The sequence below is a fragment of the Ostrinia nubilalis genome, chromosome 14 (assembly GCF_963855985.1).
Source record: "Ostrinia nubilalis chromosome 14, ilOstNubi1.1, whole genome shotgun sequence".
NCBI classification, from domain to species: domain Eukaryota; kingdom Metazoa; phylum Arthropoda; class Insecta; order Lepidoptera; family Crambidae; genus Ostrinia; species Ostrinia nubilalis.
Window position 1 is genome coordinate 13,958,959 of NC_087101.1, and position 22,978 is coordinate 13,981,936.

General features: G+C 36.3%; 5 protein-coding genes across 5 annotated transcripts in view; 2 read left to right on the forward strand and 3 right to left on the reverse strand.

Annotated features, from left to right (window-relative positions):
* LOC135078232 (uncharacterized) overlaps positions 1-22,978 on the reverse strand; it is a 154,524-nt gene that overhangs the window by 54,591 nt on the left and 76,955 nt on the right. The window lies entirely within an intron of this gene.
* Positions 265-15,609, reverse strand: LOC135078356 (uncharacterized). Its single transcript, XM_063972953.1, has 12 exons — positions 15,423-15,609; positions 14,790-14,966; positions 14,234-14,351; positions 13,640-13,725; positions 13,252-13,270; positions 10,110-10,168; positions 9,442-9,607; positions 3,176-3,321; positions 2,810-2,977; positions 1,392-1,509; positions 738-823; positions 265-355 (listed from the first exon to the last, which is right to left on the reverse strand). Exons 1-12 carry the CDS (start codon positions 15,480-15,482, stop codon positions 341-343), a joined length of 1,218 nt encoding a protein of 405 aa, XP_063829023.1. The 5' UTR covers positions 15,483-15,609; the 3' UTR covers positions 265-340.
* LOC135078238 (uncharacterized) lies at positions 4,226-6,886 on the forward strand. The gene is made up of 5 exons (XM_063972839.1): positions 4,226-4,338; positions 4,677-4,853; positions 5,260-5,374; positions 5,795-5,880; positions 6,624-6,886. Exons 1-5 carry the CDS (start codon positions 4,273-4,275, stop codon positions 6,639-6,641), a joined length of 462 nt encoding a protein of 153 aa, XP_063828909.1. The 5' UTR covers positions 4,226-4,272; the 3' UTR covers positions 6,642-6,886.
* LOC135078243 (general odorant-binding protein 28a-like) lies at positions 7,636-11,164 on the forward strand. Its single transcript, XM_063972843.1, has 5 exons — positions 7,636-7,823; positions 9,434-9,610; positions 10,065-10,176; positions 10,690-10,766; positions 11,044-11,164. Exons 1-5 carry the CDS (start codon positions 7,767-7,769, stop codon positions 11,053-11,055), a joined length of 435 nt encoding a protein of 144 aa, XP_063828913.1. The 5' UTR covers positions 7,636-7,766; the 3' UTR covers positions 11,056-11,164.
* LOC135078239 (uncharacterized) lies at positions 16,288-21,362 on the reverse strand. Its single transcript, XM_063972840.1, has 5 exons — positions 21,224-21,362; positions 19,684-19,857; positions 18,569-18,686; positions 17,988-18,073; positions 16,288-16,418 (listed from the first exon to the last, which is right to left on the reverse strand). The coding sequence occupies exons 1-5, from the start codon at positions 21,281-21,283 to the stop codon at positions 16,401-16,403; spliced, it is 456 nt and encodes a 151-aa protein (XP_063828910.1). The 5' UTR covers positions 21,284-21,362; the 3' UTR covers positions 16,288-16,400.

Here is a 22,978-nt window from a genome sequence, read left to right on the forward strand (position 1 = left end):
ATAATGGGATTTATTATTATAATGGGACGGGTAAAAGGCTAAAAGCGCTTCTTAAATAACCTACTTGCAAATAATAAATGAGTTTTATGTTCTTCTGTTTAATTAGTTTTTTGATATTATTTAAATGTTTGACGGGCTAAATGGATCAGAATATCTTAACTGAAATGTAATAATATAAATTTTAAAGATCTATTTTCTATATGAGTGTCTTGGGACCGGAAATAAATTATTATTATTATTCATAATTCATTATTACACATAATTGGCGAATGATTTTATTTCGTGAAATTATCCGTACAGGCAACAATATCAAAAAATTAAAATATTTTGTCTGGTGTTCTTAGATGAATCCAAGCTGAAATAAAAAAAAAAACAGAATTAATACAAATAGTTCAACTATTTGTCATTGTATCTAGAGCTACAATAGCAAGTAGAAATCTTTGACAGGTTGTCTCAACCCATATCAAGCACCAGTCTTCACAATAAGTAATATTGTTTAAAAAATGCGTTTTATTGTTAGTATATGTAATTGGAAACTTACTTATGAAGAAATTAATAAAGATTTATTTATTTATTTATTTATCTGATAAATAATACTTAAAAATACATAATTGTGTCATTTTTATGAGACTTGAATTTTTAGTGTCTCGTACTTCAAAGACTAATTTGCATTCAGTAACTGATGATAATAAAGTCAGCTAAGATTCCATTAATACTTTTATTATCTTTATACTTACTTCGGAAGCATGCTCATTGCTGCACTTGAACATGAGTGCTGCGCGTTCGCAGCCCTTTTCTCCGTCACTGACTTGGACTTCATTCACTGAAAATATACATATTTTTTTACGATGACCCTACGTCCTCAACAGGTCATTCGGTTTCCACTGCAAGAACAATCTTCCCTAAACCAGAGGCAAATAAGCAGAAGATTTGGTTAAGGAAGTCTGATATTAGCATATAATTTGTCCCTTACACCCGTATTCACAAACGATGCTTGCTTAAGTAAAGTAGCACATTGAACGCACAGCGTTGAATAAAGCTCTGTGATTGGTTCGCATGTTACCCTGTGCGTCCACGCGCACTGTGAGAGTAATGCCTGTGAATACGGGCATTAGTCACCGGGATTAGACTCATATATTACGATATTAATAAAGATTTAAGCATAAAAATATTAAAATTCCGCTTATAACCAGATTGACTTTTGAATCAATTTGTAATACTGGCCAGGCCAGTCTGGCCTAAGGGTATGTATTGAGCACATAGCTGAATCCAATCTTCAGCAAATATTCCCATTTTTACCTCTTCTGGTCAGACTATAACAACTATTACTGACCATCTTATTATGCTCAAGACAACTACGCTTTTCTCAAATATTTCTATAGCAAACTTACCCTTATTGCAGGCGTCAATAAAGTGGTTAATCTTCTGAACAACACTCTCGTCATTCCCATATTGCTGTAAAGACATCTTCCTCACGTTCTCACCCCAAAATTTTCCTTCTCCGTCCATCTACAAACATCAGAGATGACGTAATTAAGACCTATTTTCGCAAGTAATTATTTTCTGGAATTTGGAATGGTTGAAATACCGAATTTCTATCAAAAATCTGCTATTAAACGCTATTTTCTCAATATGGCGTCCGCGGCAACGATACGAAGTCGCAAAGTAGCAATTTAGAAGGAAAAAGCATAATATTGGAATCTATAAAGTTCCTTAAATTTAGCATTCGCTTACTTAATCTAAGGATCATTATCAACACCACTTTAGGCTTAGGAGTCCTATGATAAGTAAGACGTCAACTGCTGAACATAGGCCTCCCTAAATTATTTCCAGATTGGCCGGTTGGTATCTAAGGATAACTTGTTTTTATTTTACTACTTCGTAAGACGATCCTTTTTCCTTACAAGACCATTCCGATACTAAAGCGAGAAGTCAAAATTCTGGTGTAGGGCATGGTGCAAAGACCTTTAAAGGGGGGCGCGGGCCATCTGTGTACTTAAGTATAAGAATGCATTCCAGACTGCTCGATACGACCAATAAATAATCTAGACTGGAGGAGGGGGGCTCGGAATTTTTTGTATGGTCGAAAGGGAGCGCGTCTCAAATAAGTTTGGGAACCAATGGTATAGGGTAAAATAAAATCAAACAGACAGGCACTGTACCGGCAACGTATTTAGTCACAATTTAGGCGAGGCCACTTATGACCACCGCGCACCGTGAAATTAGTACACTGTAAGAGACCTTGGAGTCCCGTCATACGTGTGACCTATGGACCTGACTATAGTTTCAAATAAATAATATTCATCCTTCATAAAATTTTCCTAAAATAAATGGTCTATAATGAAGCCAATTTGTTTCAGGAAAACCTTTTTAATTCAATAACCCTTTGTGTTGATAATAATATGAATTGTTTGAGTTTGGGAATAGATAGCATTAACATTTTAAACAATTTGCCATTTGAACGACTTATGAAGTAGGTACGAGTATGTACCTACACCTAGTAAGGATGTTATGGATACGGTTACGGATAATAGGAATAATATTATACCGGTTTCAGTTACGGTTACGGGTATTTTTTTATTTCGGATATCCGAAAGTTTCGGTTACGGTTACGGATATCCATAACATCCCTGGTACCTACCAAATAAGGGAAAGATTAATTACCATTATCAACTGTAAAAACATTTGTAATCCGAACATACAGGCTTTATGTCCTAACTACATAGATACCGGAAATCCAACGTATTTACATTGGATTTGAAAGAGGCAAATGAATAGAAGAAAAGGTTAGGGAGAAGAAATCACTTACCATACCAGCCCTCTTATAGGCGCAAGCGAAGTAACACTTAACTTTCTCACTGTCGGGCATCTTAGAATTCTTCAGCTCTTCTAAATCCTCAGGTGAAAGGGTATATTCTTGGGAACATTCTCTCAGGGCGGCCATATACTGCTTCTGTAATTCTTGCTGGGAATCCGCCTGGAATTAATAACAGATCGGTATACTAATATTGATGTCAAAGATCTGCAGTATTTATAACTTAGGAACTTGAAAATCGGCAACAAATCTTTCCCTTCATCTCTCCATTTCTAATGGAACAGAAATTATCCGACATCAAAAGTGATTAAGATTTTTTTCTTCAAGAAGATAAACCATAGTAATTAAAATATTACTCACCTCAACGTTCAATTGAATTAAAGAAGAAACAAATAGAATATTCAGCACAAGAGCAAACATCTTTCCACACCAAACTGTTCCCGATGATTTAAAAATGGCAATAACAAGGTGTAAAGTTGTGTAAACGCATTTATATAAACTCAAAACTATTATAAAGTTTATGAATGGGGAAATATTGGACATGTCCATTCACACCATGAAATTGATGGTAACAATGGGAATGTCACCATCACTGGTTTATGAGCGCGAAATGAGGTAGGTAAATCGCTAATGGCCATGCAGTGATGAACTGTTTGTTTCGCAATGTGTTTGCCGTTTTGATGAAAAGGGTTCAAATAATGATCGTTTAACAAAACAAACTCTTACTTTTCTCGTATTATTATTACACTTTTTTCTAGAAATTGTCATTTTAAACAAAACATTTCTGAAATAAAGTAAAGGACCCATTATACAAGGTATTAGATAAATGGGTATATTATGAGCCGACACTAGCCCATGTTAACATGGTCATATAAATGGTATAGTGAAGTCAGAAAGTTGATATCTTCATTTTAATTAAGTATTTTAATTTTCATACACATCGGATTTTATAAAATTTATTTTGTATGAAAATTAAAAAAATTAAAAATGATGATATCAAATTTCTGTCTTCACCATACCATTTATATGACCATGTTAACATGGGCTAGTGTCGGCTCATATACCCATTTACCTAACACCCTGTAGAACCCTGAGGTGCTCCAAACTTTTTTCAAACATAACTTACTTAATACCTATCATTCTTTTTGAGTTCTTTTGACTTAAACTATGTATGAGGATGTACAAAGTTCATTCTAACAATAGGCGTTTCCTTCTTCAGTTTGTCACATTGCAATTTTAACGAGCTGATAATTTGAGCAAATTACATACATCTAAGTAATAATCAATTGTACGTATTTCAATGTTACATCCAAAGTCGTTTCATTAGACTAATCACAGTCTGTGAACCTGCTTATTTTATTATTATCTGGGACTATAAAACCACTTGTTTTGGGAAGGATATGCCAAATTCAAACAGTACCTTTGAATAGTTCGGTGGTGTGAAGTCAAGATACAAAATGATTCGTGGTTTTGTTTTGTTGTGTGCTCTCTACTTTTTGGCTTTGACCTCCTATTCGGTTAATGTAAGTAAATATTTTAATACCAAAAATGTGTGTGTTTTCTGAAGACTGTTCTAATTGAAAAGATAAACATTAAACTAGATTTTTAGTCAAAAATATCGATTGCTTCAGATGAGACTCACGGGCGTGAGTCTCATCTGAAGCAATTCACAAACGATGCTTGCTTAAGTGAAGCAGCAAATCAGACGTACAGCATTGAATAGAGCTCTGTGACTGGTTCGTGTGTCACCCTATGCGTCCACGCGCACTGTGAGACCTCATAGTAATGTTTGTGAATACGGGCGTCAGACTAAAAAATATTTTTCTTTTCATTTTCTTTATATTTCTTTTCCACCATGTAGGCCATGACAAATGAACAAAGGGCAGTGATAAGGGAGCACTTTGAGAAACTTGGTATCGAGTGCATCGGAGACAACCCGATCACTGAGCAGGACATCAACGACCTGCGGGCCAAGAACGTGCCCTCAGGACCTGCTGCCCCATGCTTCATAGCCTGCGTCTTGAGGAAATGTGGTGTGGTAAGTTGTAACAGACCATCAAAATACGACATTGCAAATGCCAACTCTTCATCATCGTCATCAATTCAGCCATAGGACGTCCACTGCTGACCATAGGCCCCTCTCAATGATTTTCATAATGACCGGATAGTAGCGCCTTCCTGCTACCTTTATGAGGTCAATGGTAACATTTAAAAATTAAAATTAATAGAATAATGAAAAATCAAATTAGTTTACCCTACCCAAAATTTGTATCTACTACGAGTTGGTTGCGAGTTGTATGTAATATGTATCTACACATTTGTATGAGAAGTGTATGTATGTAGAGCCATAGATAATATAATACTAGTGTAGAGCGTTAAAGCCAAACCGTTTGAGTACCAATGATAATGTACATGATTATAAAACTTCAAAAATGAATTCACAGATGGATGACCATGGCATGCTGAATTCTGAAAACGCTCTGGATTTGGCGAGGAAAGTGTTTGATGACGAAGAAGAACTCAAAATTATTGCTGATTATCTCCATTCGTGTAATACTGGTAAGTCAATCAATTCTTTTTCCTTCAAGACTGAGCGTCAAGAACCCAGACCCAGCCAATTGTTAAGTATTTGACTCAAAACTTTAATATTTATTCCATTCTACTTTGATAGTGATGAGTTTCTTACTCGTATCACTCGTCCTTGATAATAGATTTATATCAATCCGTATCTTCCTACAAAAAAGTGACTAAGCCACGGTTGCACCATATTACTTTAACTGTAGCAAACGTTAAAAGTCTGTCAAACTCCATACAAAATCCCCGGTTGAAGTTATTGTTACCGTTAAAGTTAAGGTGGTGCAACTCAACCTAAACAAAAACAACAACCTAAACAGTCCCTAAATGATACAATTTTTTTCTCTCAGATATTTAATCGTGTAAGCTTATTAAATAACTATTATTTTATATTTTCCTTTACAGTAAACTCTGAAGCCGTAAGTGACGGAGAGAAGGGCTGCGAGCGAGCAATTAGCGCGTACAAATGCATGAAGGAGAATGCACCCAAGGTAAACACAAATACTTTACTAAGGGAATATGCATGGATTATAAAAGTTAATAAATTAAGAATATGTAGTTAAATCCTAGAAGTTTTGTAAAATATTGTCTCAAATCAGACTGGAAACCAAAAAGTGAAAGCTTATAAACTTTTTTATGAAAAATGTAGCTGAGCGTGACGTCACAGTACCAACTAGTATGGGATACTTGTCGTTTCAATGTATAGGTATAGTGACGACACGAGATTACAAATAGCTGTATCTTAGGTACCTATTTCTAGAGATTTTTGAAGTGCAGAAGCCCTGGATGATTTGTTAATGCCAAAAAGTGTGAAATTAAAAAAAAACCCATACGGTCTCCGAATTATGGATATAATTTATTTATTACAGACTTTGCGAATTCACGTAACGTAAAAACATTTGTCGGCAGATGTTCAAAGCTGCACAGATCATTTTATATGTCATACAAAGTAAATTGAGGCAAATGGAAAGGCGTGAAAAAGGCACCCGAACCAAATCCAGCAGATCTTATAACGCATTCATTCCATTGTCTCTGGATCTTTAAAGAAGATAAATGTTTGCCGTTATTTGTTGACAACAATTGATAATTTTCAGGTTATATGTCCTTAATTTTGTGCCTTATAAATTACAAAGCCTTTTTAGACATTAAAATGAAAAAAATATTTTTCAAGAAACCATTGGTAGTATGTTGATACTTAGCCTAGTATATTAATTTGATTATTTATTGTTTGCAGTTTGGCATCGACGTTTAATGAAGAACAAGTTTGCAGCATCATCACTATTAAGACCTCTCAAAACATCAAAAAACTAAAAATATTTCACAAAAATAAAATTAATGAATTTTGAATTAATGTACCTATAAACGCAACTTACTCGTACGTATTATCTCGACAATGTAATATTGGATAATATTTGACTTTGGCTGAACGAATAATGGAAAATATGATTTATTATGACTTAATTAGTTTTTTAATTTAATAAAATGGAAGTACTCATTGATCTTAATTTTTATTGCGTAAATATCCTTTCCCACCTAAATTAATCTAGGTATTACATAATTATATTGTTAGTAGTTCATTTGTGGTCAAATGCTTCATGGAAAAAGTTATTTCCTACACAGTAATAGCGTGCGCAAACGCTGGAACGGCATGATTTCGTTCTGGTGCGCAGAAATTTTCCCATCGTTGCCCTAAATTGGCCCTCTTTAGGGGAAATCCCCGTGAATGGATGGGGTCAACAACTTTCAATAAAAACCCAATCGGTAAACGTTGAGTCAGTATGTGTAAAGATTTTATAAAGTTTGCTTTTTTGGTCAAAAATAAGTCAGGTATATTATTATGATGACTTATTTTCTAAACTTTAAGCACCAAGTAGAGACTAACTTTCGAATCAAAACATAAGCTAAGTTACGACTCTGGTTTTAATGTACAACTTTGGTCGATAACATTTTATTATTTATAAGGAGTACCTATAGGTACATATTATTAAGCAGTAAACTTGAAGAATTGCCTAAAGAACCTCGTCAAAATAGCAACCATCAAGACGATTTCAAACCATTATCCACCAACTTTCAGAAAAAAGTTCCAATAATGAAATGCAATCTATTCGAAATTGCTGCTACATACATAGAGTCAGTACTTGAACTTTCAAGGTCACCCGAAACTCAAGTCATGATTCTTTGTACTTCTCCAAATTGTCATCAGCGATTCTCAATAGCCGAGAAATAAGGTTCGTGTAATCAATTTGGGTGTGTCCAATAGTGACACTATCATGCAGGATGTCGCTTCGGGAGTTCCATTATAAAAGTATTGGATCTTGAGTTTTGTATTTAGTTAGCTACTGGACTTTGTCATTTGAAGAAGTGATAAATAAACAACATGGCTACACGTGGAGTTTTCTTTGTTCTGTGCGCCTGCGTTCTGCAGTTGGCTTTGGTAAGTTATGAAGTCAATAAATACGTAATACCACAGAATAATAATAAGTACTACGTACAGAAGTTTTACTTCGCGAAGGTATTTAAAAAAATGTATGCTCAATGTCATTAACAATATGGTGTAATTTAGCCTGTCTCAAGAGTCAAGCACCATTTTGTTGACAAACGTCAGTGATCGGCACTGCGCCGAAGCTATAGGGCTGACTTCGGTAAATGATGTGACGTGAGGTGCCAAACTGCGGAAAATGGCGGAGGAAATACATGATTTATAGCCTGACCAGGAACATAAAAACCCTCGCCATGTTGCGGAAAACTAATGGTACTAATTTCTTTTAATGGCAACAGTAACTGAAAACTTCATTGACATGTCACCTTGCATGTCAGTCTATTGCTGTCAAAGTGTAAACAAACTTTATTTTAAATGTGCGCAATTGATTTTGTGAATTAAATTGCTAAAATCTTTTTATAATCGTGAAAGAAAAGTGGTTCACAATGTGTTTAAGTATTTGTCGAAGAGAAATACTAAGGGTTCGGACAATATTTTCATTGAATAATTTTTCCGACAAGGGTGTCAAATTGACTGACATGTTTATCGTATAGTACAGTCCACTATGAAAATTAGCTGTGGTTTGTTTCAACTACCTATTTTAAAGTTTTATGTCACTTTCTAAGTGTTGAATTTTATGGAATTGGGAAAGAAGTACCGAGTTTGAAGCGTTCATGAGCAGACATTGCAGTTGAATATTCAAATTCTGAATTTGATTATTGATGAATAATAAAATAAATCCTACTAGCTCGATTGATGTTTTCATTTAATTTATTTAAACCAGGTTACCTATAATAATATTTTTTCGTTAATTCATGAAAATATCAAATTAGCCCGTAATCCTGAATCCTGATACATAAAGTTAGCCTAATAATTTAACACAGGTACGACTGTACTCAGTGTTGCACTATCAAATGCAATTGACGCGCCTCTATGCCAGGGTTTTTATGTTCCTGGTCAGGCTATAGCATGAATTATCATGAATAATAATAACTACTTATTTAGCTCTCAGTGTCTTGAGGCAACTTAAAAAAGTACATTCTGTGTTTTTATTATTATTTAGGCAGTTAAATACTGCACAGTATTTAGTACACCATTTTCTTTATTTTATTCCATCATACACAAGAATACGCGTGCGTGAGTCAATGTTCGCTCGTATGTGAGGCTTGGCGAATAGTATCCTGTAGGTGGGCCATCGTGCGTGTTTTGTTTTCGATGTAAACTCGCGGAGATGAACAGGCCTGGTAATACAATACAGTTAGAAGGTGTTAGGAGTGAGTTCTTCATAATAGTCCAAGTATTGAAATAAAAAGCATCAGAATCTAACAAATCTGGACTTACTACATAGACCCATGGTGATCAGTCGAACCATGATGGTGTGGTATAAATATACATGGTAGAGCGACACTTGAAGCGGGACATAGGAACCTACCCAGCTCTTACAACTTTCTCACTTCACGGTTACGTGGGACAATGTCCTTAAATCGTGGAACATTTAGTATACCTAAGTGGTCGGATGAGACCACGGTAATTTCTTCTTGCTTCTTAATGCTTTTATATTCCAGTCCCTAACAGAAGAGCATAAGGTCCGTATCCAGGCAACCTTCGAGACGGTTGGCGAGAAATGCGCCAAAGAGAACAACATCACTGAGGAGGTCATCGCTGCCTTCAAGAGCAGGGAGTTCCCCGAGGGTCAGGAGGCAGCCTGCTTCAGCGCCTGCGTGCTCAAGAATATCGGACTGGTAAGTTGGTTTATCTTATGTGGCTAAAGTGGACAAGTCTCTTCTTTGCGACATACATACTATTAGAAGCTTAGATATTCAATAAATGACCTGAGTGTTAACTACAAGAATGAATGAATTCTATACTAATAACTAGCGGCCGCTCGCGACTTCGTACGCGTGGATCCCGTTTTACCCCCTTAGGGGTGGAGTTTCGTAAAATCCTTTCTTTGCGGATGCCTACGTCATATAACATCTACCTGCATGCCAAATTTCAGCCCGATCCGTCCAGTGGTTTGGGCTGTGCGTTGATAATACTTCTTCCATATTCAAATTCGTTTTTAAGCACTTTTTACGTTTTTTTTTTCAAAGCCAGTCTTACAAAATAGCTGAACAAAATGAGTATAGGATGATGGTGGTGGTCTATTAATACAATAATATTTTCTTTTGAATAAAATACCTTGTTTTATTGCAGATAGACGACGAAGGCCAGCTGTCCCGGGAAACAGCAGTGACCAACGCCAAGGACATTTTCGGCGATGGGGACGAGCTCAAAGCCATTGAAGACTTCATAGAAACCTGCAAAGGTAATAAAAGTTAATTATCCTATAGTTAAAATTGTAACAAAAATATGTTACTAACTAGGTTACATATCAATAGTATTTGTGTTTCATTGAGTTTATACAAATATGAAGAAATCTGAAGGTCGTCAACTACAATTACATAGAAAAACATTAGATACTTAACATTATACCTACTACTTACACTATTTCAAGATGCCATCGGGACCTAAGCGGGTTGTTTATCGAATTCGAAGCGCTTCAATATTTTCTTATATTTATCACTTCACCGCACTTTAGAACACAAATTAACACCAGATTTGTACACTAAAGTCCATTAAATAATACATTAAAACCATTAAAACAGATCGACCATTTTCCCGTTCAACTACCCTCCACTGAATCCTAAATCTCGCCATGAAGCGCGCGTAACTGACGTTTACTGCCAAATTGACATCTGTCATTCGTAGTATGAATTTGGACAGCAGCCTTTTGGCCATAGACTACAAAAAATATTTGAAACGTTACGTTTATTTTCAGATTCTGTTGTGGACGGAGCAGACGCCTGTGAACGCGCCAAACTTGTCTTCAAATGTTTCGTGGAGCATTCAGAAAAGGTTAGCTTTAACATTGATCTTAAATCATTTTGGAAATACAGTGAGGCAGATGTAACCTATTAATTATTTAGTTAAATTGTAGTAACAATAAAGATTCCCTAATATCCTTGGATATTTTGTACTGCGCCATCTACTCGTAGTCCCAAAGTAATGCCCCTAAGAAACAACTTTACTTTTTATGTAAGTTCCCTTGATTGTAGATTATATTAACAGTGGCTCCTTTATTCCATTATTCAAAAAAGTACGAGTAATTATAACTTTTATATTTTTGTTCCAGTACGATTTCTAAACACAAGAAGAAGACGCTTCGGCTGGGATTTTTATGGAAACCTGATGAAATTATTTAGTTAAGAAGGCATTATAAAATAGGATTGTGGACATTAAAATATTATAAATATTAAATAAGTTAAGCAAACAAACTGTTTCGTTTTTTAACCTTATCTCAGTGATCAAATAGGTACTACTGATGATTTATGACCGGTCTTTGTGGAAATCCTTGGGGGAGGCCTTTGTCCAGCAGTGGACGTCTTTCGGCTGAAACGAACGAACGAACGATCATTTATGATAGAGAGTAGAGACAACAATTATTATGATAAAATTATCGTAAGTAATTTAACAGTTAACCTTTAACTGGTAGAGAATGCCACACGGCATTAAGTTCGCCTTAGGTATCTTAATTTTTGTGTGCAATAAAGAATTTGCCAACTTTCTTGAGTAGGAGTCACAGGGTGTTTATGGTAAAGTAATAAAAATAAAAACTTTTGTCTGAACACGATTTATAAAAATTTATGTATTTTAGATTAGTAGTTTTTTTTTACTCAGATTGACTTAATTGCCTAGTACAGTTTTTTTTTAATTGAAGAGCATTTTTTAAGAGCGTTTTCATACACTGCATGATACAATTCAATTTTGAAATGTTTTTATGCATAACAAGGCAAGTATTTGACAGCAATCGCACCTGGTGTTAAGTGAGATGCAGTCTAGGATAGTACCGGGCCTTTTTAAGGCGAGAGTCAATAAGCGCTTACAGGAATCTGCCCTGTAAGCGCCTATTGACTCTCGCCTTAAAAAGGCCCGGATTATAGTGCTCGGAAAAGACAGCAGCAGGCAGCGAATTCCAGTCCCTAGCTGTTCGCATTAGAAAAAAGTTATCGAAACGTTTAGTAGCGCGAGTTGTAAAATTAAAATAGAACTTTGTTTTTTTTTTAATAAAATATACTGCATTTTAATCCAGATATGAAATGATATCAATATTCATTACTTTGCAGTCAGTGCTTTGCTTATACCCTGTGTCACCTACCTCATGAGCAAGCAATTTTTCGCAGGCTAGTTTACATTCATAGTTTGTGAAGGCGCTTTTAGTTCAATTTAGTATTGTGATTCATCATTGAAACGCATTGGAAAAACTCTAACTAAGAGAGGATAGCCCAGTTCAAAATGTTTTACGAGGCCAGCAATTAGATAGGTACAGAAATACTAAAACACCCCCGTCAACACTAATACATACTATGAAGATTTGTAATAAAATTACACTTTGTGCAATTTTGTATGCTTGACTATCCCTAGGGATGTTTCCTGGGTAAAAAGCAATAGTTTGAATTAGTGCGTCGGTTAACTTATCAAAGAATACTCGACACGTATTTTTACTTTTTTAAACTAATGAAAATTGAGAGATAAAGCGCGAAAGAAGGGGCCCGTGACGTCAAGGTGTTCTTAAAAATGTAGTCACGCGGAACTTCAACCAAAGTAAATACAAACGAGTAGGTCATCTTCATAAAAACCACTTCAACGCATCATAACTTCGTAATTACTTGGTTACCTTGTTGGCTACGTGTTCAATATTTTTTGATAGTGTAATTGAAAAACTAAAAGTTAATTGTTAGGAAAGTAGCCTATTACTCTTTTTTTTGCAGCTTAAAATAGATAGTTATTAAACATGAGAAATATTTTACCATAAGATCCCAACATCACACTAAATCACAAACTTAAAACAGAGCTAGTATGGTAACAAACTAGCATTTCCTCCCGGAGGAAGTTCGCTGCCGTGATTCTCGGATTTTTGCTCCACTTTCAAGGTTTTCCATAAAATATTTGCAGTGGACGTCCTATGGCTGAAGATGATGATGATGAATCATATTACTTATAGTGATTCTATGAAACCTTAATTGAAACCCAATGTTAAGTAGTTATAGAAAATAAATTTATGAAACAAAACGAGTTTTTATTTACACAATACTTTATTAGGTTGAAATTCTTAATAGTATTTACAGATTCCGCAAAACAATGAAATTATTAATAAAATAAACTATATTTATAACCTTATTTTATTTTATTTATATAACCTTATTTTAAATTAATTTCATAAATTAATATCTGTCATGACAATAATTTCTACAGCCAACCATTTTATGTGGACGTAAAACAAGTACTTATTATTATTCTGTGGTAAAACTAAAAGTATCCATGATCTTCAATGTCTTTCAGAAATTGATGTTGAAGCCGAACTGTAAATGAAAATGCATTTTATTCTTAGTATGTTTTATAAATACACATTCAAATAAAAAAAACATTGAGGGCATGTGCCTTTGTATAAGCATTATGGCGTTTATTTTTTCAGGTTTTTCAGGCGATCTGAAGCGATGCGCCTGAAAAAACGTGGTGTACAATGGGCATGGACTCTAAAATAATAGAACTTATATATTCATATTTGTATTGTTTTATTTATACAATCAACATGAGTGCGGCTGAGAATAATAAGTATTGGGTACATATGTAGGTAGTTACTCTATATTGCGTTCTTAAGGGAACTGCAGCTGATAGTTTTATAATTGATTTTCAGAGATTTCTGTAGCTAAAATCTACTTATCACTTACTTTATCCGCATAACCAGTTAAGCAGTCAAAAACTAACTTCGCTCGATCACAACCCATGTTACCGTCGGACGTTGAGGCGTCATTCACTGAAATTGAGAAATAATAAAATTAAGTTTTTCATTAGAATATACTTTTTACAACTGTAGCAAAATTAAATAATATTTTGACACTCTACTTTAATTTTTTTCACCGTCCACCCACAAGGAGGACAGATGATTTCATGGAGGTAGCAGGAAGGCGCTGGATGCAGGCCGCTACCAACCGGGCGATGTGGAAATCATTGGGGGAGGCCTTTGTTCAGCAGTGGACGTCCTGTGGCTGAAATGATGATGACTTTTCCTTAGTCTACTGGTTAAAAAGGTGGACTCTTTCAATCCGTAATTTCCATCGGATCCCGGGACACACAAGTAAAAACAAGCTCGTATTTTAAATTTCTGAAAATTAATCATGTTTCCGCTGAACGCAGGCCGCTACCAACCGGGTAACATGGAAAGCATTGGGGGAGGCCTATGTTCAGCAGAGGACGTCCTATGGCTAAGATGATGATGATGATGATGAAGATGAATAATGTTTGCATGCTATCGTTATGCTAACCGGCAGAGCACTTTGTAATGACTTCTTCTACTTTCATCAAGTGCTCGTCGTCGTTTTTGAACAGTTGCTGCGCGTTCTTCCTTACGCCATCCGGGTTGAATTTGCCCATGTCGTCCATCTGTAAACAATATAATAAAAAAAATGAAATAAAGTATACACACTTAACATATTTTATATCGAGGTGATAAAATCTTATCGATGATTTTAGACGACAAATATCGACGGCTTATCGCGCAAAATTTATAAAATGACGTGATAAACGCTAATCGTGACGCGCATCCTAGGCCTAGAGGCATACTGAAAGTTAAGTAAGTTTAGGAGAAAGAGTTGTAATAACTTTACTATCAGAATACTTTGCTAAGATCTATGTTTATCGTGAACGGCATCATCTACATAAATTTTAAAGTTATGAAAGTAGTCCTTGATATCTACATCATCTCTGGATCAAAAACTAAGTATAGATGCAACAAAGTTTCTCTCTATGAGGCTATCACTATTTCTCACTAACAATAACTATTTCCAATATTGTCCAGATCATAGCCCTATAAATACTTACAACACCAATCTTCTTGAACAAACAAGCAGAGAAGCACTTGGCGTTCTTCCCATCTGGCAGCATCTTGTCTTTCAGGACCTTAATCTCTGCTATTGTCAGAGGGTGGTCCTTGATGCAGGACAGGCCGCTGGTCAGGAGCTTCGACTGGATGATAGCCTGCTGGTCTGCACTCAGGGACTGGAATGAGAATAGGATTGATTGATGATCGATGACGGTATACCTAATAGAATCGCTTGTAGTAGGCCTTATTTGGTTTTATTAATAATGCTGTATTGGCTTTGTCTCTGATATTAAAATAAACATGGCCGTATTTTGACAGAAACAAAAATTGATTCGAATTTGGAACGCTTAAAAAAGAACGAAAAGTAACTGACAAAAGAGGACTTAAACAAATAGTATTTAAACTCATTTCTTTATTCGTATTTAAATACTTTCATTTGTTTTCTATTTAAAAGAAGATATTCATGAATGGTTTTAGACGAAATGGTTTAATGGTTTGAGAAACCAACAAGGGGACTGAAATGAGACCTCAAAAATACAAAATACAGTTAACTGTGGTATCAACCATTTCATTTTATTTGCCAATAAATATCCTGATAGTAGATACATACATACAGTAATTAATCTACTTACAGAAGCACTCGCCGCACACAACACCGCGGCTGCCATCCAGAAAATAACATTTTTAACCATTGTTACTTGATTTAAATCACTGTAATTGAAACTAGCGAAGGATAGTTCAATAATGACACCCTGTCCAACCACTATACTATTTTATACTAGTCTAAAAGCATGCATGAAGTGCAAAAATCGTGTATGTAAACCCACTTCCGAGGATTCAGCCTTCGATTAGTAGGAAGTACGCTAAATCCGTGGAAACCGAATGATGATCATTTGTCTTGATTGGATATGCTGGTGGAACGAAAGGCAGATAAAAGGAGCGTCTGTTAAGACTTGTGTTTGTCGCTTCGCCGTGAAGCGTTAGGTTTGTTTTAGTAATTGATTCTTCTAAACCTATACATAGATAGTAGAGAATTTGTCGGTCTTGAGGAGATTGGATCACTATATGGGACCCAGTTTAAAAATAGCTTTGTACTTTATGTAACTCATTTCAGTTTGTCCAGAATTTTTAGCCTAAAGTACCTACCTATTACAGTTAAATCTCCAAAACAAAAATATCAATTAAAAAAAAGTAGCTCACCTAGGGTCAAATGGGTGAACTGACTTTACCTATACACCTACAAAGTTTGTCTAACCTTCCGCCAAACACCCTGTATAATGTTTCGAATTAATAAAATTGTAGATATAAATGAACAAGTTGATTATTGTAAATGTAGTTTCCGATGCAATCCATTCTAACCATAGGTTAACTTTGTATGCCAGGGCCTATCTAGTCTGTACCAGTAATGGTTTTCAATTGTTTTTTTATCATAGTAGGTTTTATCACAGGTTTACTCAGTTTTGCTTTGTTGGCGCTAGAAATAATTAAAAACGGATAGAACATTGATTTCATTTAATAAACAAAAAGTGAGCATACAATACAATAAGTAGAGTTCCGTTGTAAAATTATCCTAGTCGGTAAACGTCAGCTTCATTTCACCATGTCCTTCCTTAACGCCCGCCTTTGAGCTGAAAACAATTAAAATGGGTGTTCATCATCATCATCATAATCATCATCATTATTATCAAGTAGGTAATTTTCTTCACTGAAGGAGCACGACCCTTTCTAATTTACTAGAGACAATGAAGATTTAGCCTACCCCCACGCTTGCCTGCATTTGGGCTAGCGATATTAGGAATAGGGATCTTGAATCGGGATTCCATTTAACGGAATGAAGAATCACAGTCGTTTTTAGACAGTTTTATAGAGCACTAGCATTTGCCCGCGGCTTCACCCACGTGAAATTTAGTGTCACAGATCGGCATAAATAATAGCCTATATGTTAATCTACATTACAAACAATAATACTGTAAAGTTTCAACAAAATCCGTTCAGTAGTTTTTGCGTGAAAGAGTAACAAACATCCAGACATCCAAACTTTAGCATTTATAATATTAGTAGGATTAGAGGCAGCAACCTGCGTAGACACTTTTGTGACCTGTGTGGTATCAGGTCCCTTACTTATTTTCATAAAATCAACATTTATCATCGTTCGTTTCAGCCGAATGACGTCCATTGCTGGACAAAGGCCTCCCCAAAGATTTTTACAAAGACCGATCCTGCGCCGCCCGCATCCAGTCACCTCCCGCGACCTTCACCAGATCGTCGGTCCACCTTGTGAGAGGCCTGCTCACACTTCTGGCTCGTCATATCGGCACATTTGTCATATTCTAAGATAAATCTTGATATAATCTAAATATGGTACCATCAAAAACAATACTTGTCAAAAAAACCAAGTCTCGCAACTCAGTTGTTCTACGGTAAAAAGTTGTGAGATCCATGTAATACCAAGTCCAGGCCAGGAAATCTTTAACGTTTTACATAAATTATTGACTTGGCCATCGCACTAAATAATTTAATTTACACGTGTTTTCATGCGATGGCCAAGTCAATATATTTATGTAAAACGTTAAAGATTTCCTGGCCTGGACTTGGTATTACATGGATCTCACAACTTTTTACCGTAGAACAACTGAGTTGCGAGACTTGGTTTTTTTGACAAGTATTGTTTTTGATGGGATCTCATTTCTTTTTGTATTTTGTAGAAAGCAGTTATGTATCTAGAAAACTGGACCGAAATTGAAAAATTTTACTGGACTTGGCGGTTGCACTACCGTGCCCCCAAATATTTTAGTTTTTCCTTGATTCATACACCAAACACTACTTATATTCCAAATTTGAAGCTTCTAGGTCTGCTAGAAGTGCCTTAGAATTTTGATGATCGGTGAGTCAGTCAGTGAGTCAGTGAGTCAGTGAGTGACAAAATTAAGTAACTTTGACCCGTTATAATTCTTAAACTACTGGTTCAAATTGAATGAAATTTTAAATATACCGTGTCTTTACAATGCCTGCATAGCTAATGAAAATTCAGCCTTCTAGTTTTATCCACAACGAAGTTACAGGCGGTCGAAAATGGCCTGAATTGCTTCGAGAAAAGGATGGTACGGCCGTGCCGCTTTTTTGCTCGACTTGGTGGGGGCACTACCGTGCCCCCAGATAATCTAAGAGGTAATTATTTGTTTTAACATTAAACTTACAGCATCCTTGTGCTTAGCCAAGCATCCCAGAAGGTGTTTCGCACGCTCGCAGCCCTCAGCCCCATCCGAAACCGACTCATCATTCACTGAAAATTCATTAAATAAATACACTTGATAATGGTTCTATGGTTTAAATTAAAATCCTTAAAAATTTTGTTTATAATTTAATTATCCTTTGCGCACAGCAGAGAAGCTTTTGGTTTCTTTCACTCGATGGAAAGTCATGATCAGACCGCTGGTGTAAGCGAGTTTCACTAAATCCTCAACCACAGAGGATGAATCATGTATTCTTGTTATGGCGACAGACTTAGATAAGATGGTATTATCTAGCTAGGCGGACTAAGAACAAGCCCTACCACCAATCAAACCAAGCTGAAAATGTTGCCCCCACTGGAAATCGAACTCGGGACCTCTGGGTCTGACCACTAGATTACAGAAGCGGTTCTTGAGGTTGAGTGAGAGCCATCTGCGCTCACAGGTAAATCTGAGAAAGCCGCTCAAGGCTATCAGGTCAGTCCTTACGAAAATAAATACAGAAGCGTTTATTGGGTAAATGCCTATTTTAAAAACCTTTAACATACCTTTAGTGCAGTCCTTCGCGATTTCAGCCATCTTAGCTTTGTCTTCATCGTTGCTCAGGTACTTGTCACTCAGTTTGCCAGTGACGACTTCAGGGTCATATAAACCTTTATCATTGATCTGAAAAAAAAAACAGCAATATTTTTTTCACTGTACGAAGAGTTTAAGGATTCTGGCAGTGATGAGAAGTAGCCCTATGAGAAGTGGCCATAATGAGAAGTAGTCCATTAGCGAGTCGGTTGCCATAATACGCCTAAAGGTAATTGATTATGTAGGTACTTATTTATGACGACCAATACATCGAAATAAAACCAGGATCTCCAGTTTAGCTGCCAATGTAACCCTACAAGTGATGGTATTGAGTAATCCCGGTCATGTCTCTCGCATGTCAACAGACAACCTACCCAACATAATACAAATAAAAAAGATTTATTGACTTCTTTCAATCGTAGTCGACAACATAGCGGCCTATGAAAGGTGACTCACCACGTCAGCGGTGTTGATGACACCCTATCATCAAAATTCTGCATCTAGTTGTGATACATACAAGTCTGACCAGGCGATCTCAAAAAATACAAGGGGTATTCAAAAAGTAATGAGAATGGGATATTTCTAGCCATCACAAAAATCAGAAAAAAAAATTATAGGTAGCTTAAATTCTTCACTATAAACTGGTAAAAAAATAATTTAAGTTCACTATTACGTTTAAGAATTACATCCTAACCTGAACACGACCAGTCAGATGATTTTATTGACTCTCTAAAAAGGCCTAAATAGGACACTGCCTCGACAATATCCTCAAATATCAGGGCCCTGAACTACTTTTTAAATCGGAAAAAGAGTTATTAACGTAGGTGAGAGTCAGATCTAGAGAATATTATAGGTTTTTGAACATTTTAAATTAAAACGCATTTCTTTTGGCTTCCACCGCAAGTTTGTGTATGGGTGGCCAACTGGCCACAGAAAGGACAAAGACTTTTCGACTGGTCGTGTTCAGATGAATGTAATTCTTAAACGCAATGGTGAACTTAAATGAATTTTTTACCAGTTTATATTTTTATGATGGCTAGAAATATCAGACTGATATCAGTAGCATCCTATGAAGTATGACACTCACCAAATTAGCATTCTTGAAGACGCACGCCAAGAAGCAGGGGCTGATGTTGTCTATGTTCTCCTTCTCCTTCGCCTCCTTGAGGTCGTCATCGCTGACGCTGAACTTGTCCGCGCAGTCCTTGACGTACACCAACATGTCTGCTTCGATCTTGAGGAGCTCCTCGGAGGTGAGAGCCTGAAATCGTGATCAATACTGAAAAGGGTCCCACTGGGAACTTAAATGAAAGACTGTACTGTATTTCGATAGGCTGGTTTAATATCCGTTTACAATTAGGTTTAAGTATTAAACTATACGACGTGGTGATACAAAATGGCGATCGCGAGTTGGAGGTCCAAACGAGTAGTACGTGCTATGTATGGCTGGGGGCCCAAGCGAGTGTGTGACGGCGCGCTGCTCGTGGTGGTGGGATTCCTCCCGCACGTCTCCTCCCGTGCGTCAAGACTGGTCCGCGACAATACTCTTTTATTCAGAGATCGAATCATAAATGAGGAGATCCGAACTAAAGTCGCTAACATAGCCCGACGGATTAGCAAACTGAAGTGGCAATGGGCAGGGCACATAGTACGCAGAACTGACGGCCGATGGGGCAGCAAGATTCCGGAGTGGAAGTCTCGTACCGGAAAGCGTAGCGTAGGACGTCCACCCACAAGGTGGACCGATGACCTCATAAAGGTAACAGGAAGGCGCTAAATGCAGACCGCCACCAACCGGCCATTGTGGAAATCATTGGGGGAGGCCTATGTTCAAGTGAAATCGGCAGTGGGAGACGGCGTATGTGACTGCACCAGACAGTCTGCTAATAGAGAGAGATGGCGGGAGATCTTGCGGAAAGTTGTATCCGCCTCTACAACCGAAGTGAACAACGCCTCAACGTGACCACGACCACTCTGCCAAGAGCGTAACGAATAAGTAGAAGATGTTCAGCAGTGGACGTCCTACGGCTGAAATGATGATGATGACTCAATCATTTATTGCTTCAAATCTTTATAAAATACACGAGTGGCTACATAATCAGGCTTATGCCACTTTCAAATGATTTTTAGAGAGAAGAGATGTTGTGGGCGGTAAAAGATTGGAACTCTCGACTTACAGATTCTGGGATCGATATCCAGGTAAGACCAACTTAATAATAGTGTTAAAAATGATGTATCCATGTAGATGGTACATTGCAGGCTTCATAGCAGAATTATCATCATCATTTCAGCCATAGGACGTCGTCCAGTAGGTACTGAACATAGGCCTCCCCCAACGATTTCCACAAATGCCGGTTGGTAGCGGCCTGCATCCAGCGCCTTCGTACTGCAGCAGAATGTCCAAGAAAATAAATTGTTTTGTACTTCAGAGTATCTTATGGTGTAGGGATGCCTGAGCCATAGGCCATTCTTACTTCATAACGTTTGACACCCAGGTTTGAGATGTCCTTCTTGAAGTAGTCTACACTTAAAAATATTGAAAAATTTCTACCTGACTCTATAGTTGTTACATATATTCTGCTTAAAAGTAAGGTATTATGATAAAAATAAAAGTAACGAACACTTACTTTGGTACTGCTGATAGCCGCAGCCAAGACACCCAGACACAGAACCAAAAACTTAGCCATTATAATAAAATATTAATATTATAAACAATAAAATACAATCCAAGCTTTGTACCGCACGCAAAGGCACTGTCTGTGGCATGTACCGGCCGTCCTTTTTATATAAAGTACAGGAGCAATTTTGCTTTGATATAATTGCCCGCATCATTCACACACGGTTCAAAAATTACCTGCAAAAAGTCGGTAACGAGCAAAAATATGGAATTGGCAGGTAAACAACGTGATTTAGATGTAACGTGCGACAGCGACTAGATGAGGGTAATTTGAAATTAATTCGAGAATTTGGGAGATTGGATAATCGTCACCTTGAATTTTTGAATTTTTCGGGCTAGTTTGGACAACAATTGAGGACTGGACTATATGAATAGCTGATGGATGGACGTTCAGTCTAAATGAGATGTCATGTAGTAAATATGTAATCAAAGTAAAATACATACAGCTTATTTATTTATAGTTCAATTTGTGTTGTGAAAATGACTGCTAAGTAATCAAGCTAAACACTGTGGCTTTATGAATATGAAGAAGATTTTTCCATACCTACTACGAGTAGGTATTCAAAATTTTCACTCCTGAAATGTACAAATATTCGATGATTATGTCGCCAGGGAGTAAAAGCTTAATTTTATTAGAGCTTTTAATTTCAGTTATTTACTGAAATTTCGTCAAATTCCAAACTTGTGCACGAAATTAGGTGTAGCCCGATTGAAATCTGTCTAATATTCGTAATCTAATGCTATAATGTTTTCACTATGGAGAAGTAGTACTACAGAAAAGTATGAACTTTATTAACAAAATACAAGTGAGAATAATCAATTGTTTGAATTATTCGATGTAGCCAACAGATAGTCGCTATTTTTAGATGATGAATTCTTTATTCGTGATAAAAACTATAATTACACGCTCTGTGATTATCAAGTAGCATTACTAAGTCCATTGTGCAATGTGCATACATTGTACGATTTAATATCATTTGGGTAGTCATACCTAGTCACGATGCAGTTGTCATGTAAACTTATATGTAGCCAGTAACTATAGTTTAGTTATTGAAACTTTCTGGCGAGATTCGTCGTGAGTTCGATTCGCACCTTAGGCAGTTCGATTTTTTCAAGTTATTTAAAAAAAATATAACCCTGCTCCTGGTGCAGTCGGGTAAATACTATGGTTTAGTTACTTAAAATTGGTATAATCATTTCAGCTAGAAATATTTCATTAAAAATAGAAAAGATTAAAACAAATAATCACATTAAATTATGTTTATTAGTTAGAACTGTGCCTATCCCCTGATGCATAAGTCCTTCCTGGGTTTCATTCAAAAAAAGTTGCGTAAGTTACCATTACTAATGTTGAAACCAAACTATCATGGAACACCTTATTACTTTCTCTACCAAGTACTGGTTTGAACAAATAGAGTAAAGTGTCTTCTTTTCGCTAGTAAAAATACTTGTAAATGTTAACCTGCTTAGTTATGACTATGACGCACAAGGAATACTAAGAACAATGATTTAAAACATAAGTTTTTTGTGTACTATACCTATTCGCTTAAAACGTACTTTGAGGAAATTACTAAATAAAGTGCCTAATACTTGTCACAAAGCAGCTAACGATTTAACAAGCTGGAATGAAAATTTTAAAATACCATAACTAATTCATCATTCAGCCATAGGACATCCACTGCTGAACATAAGCCTCCCCCATTTG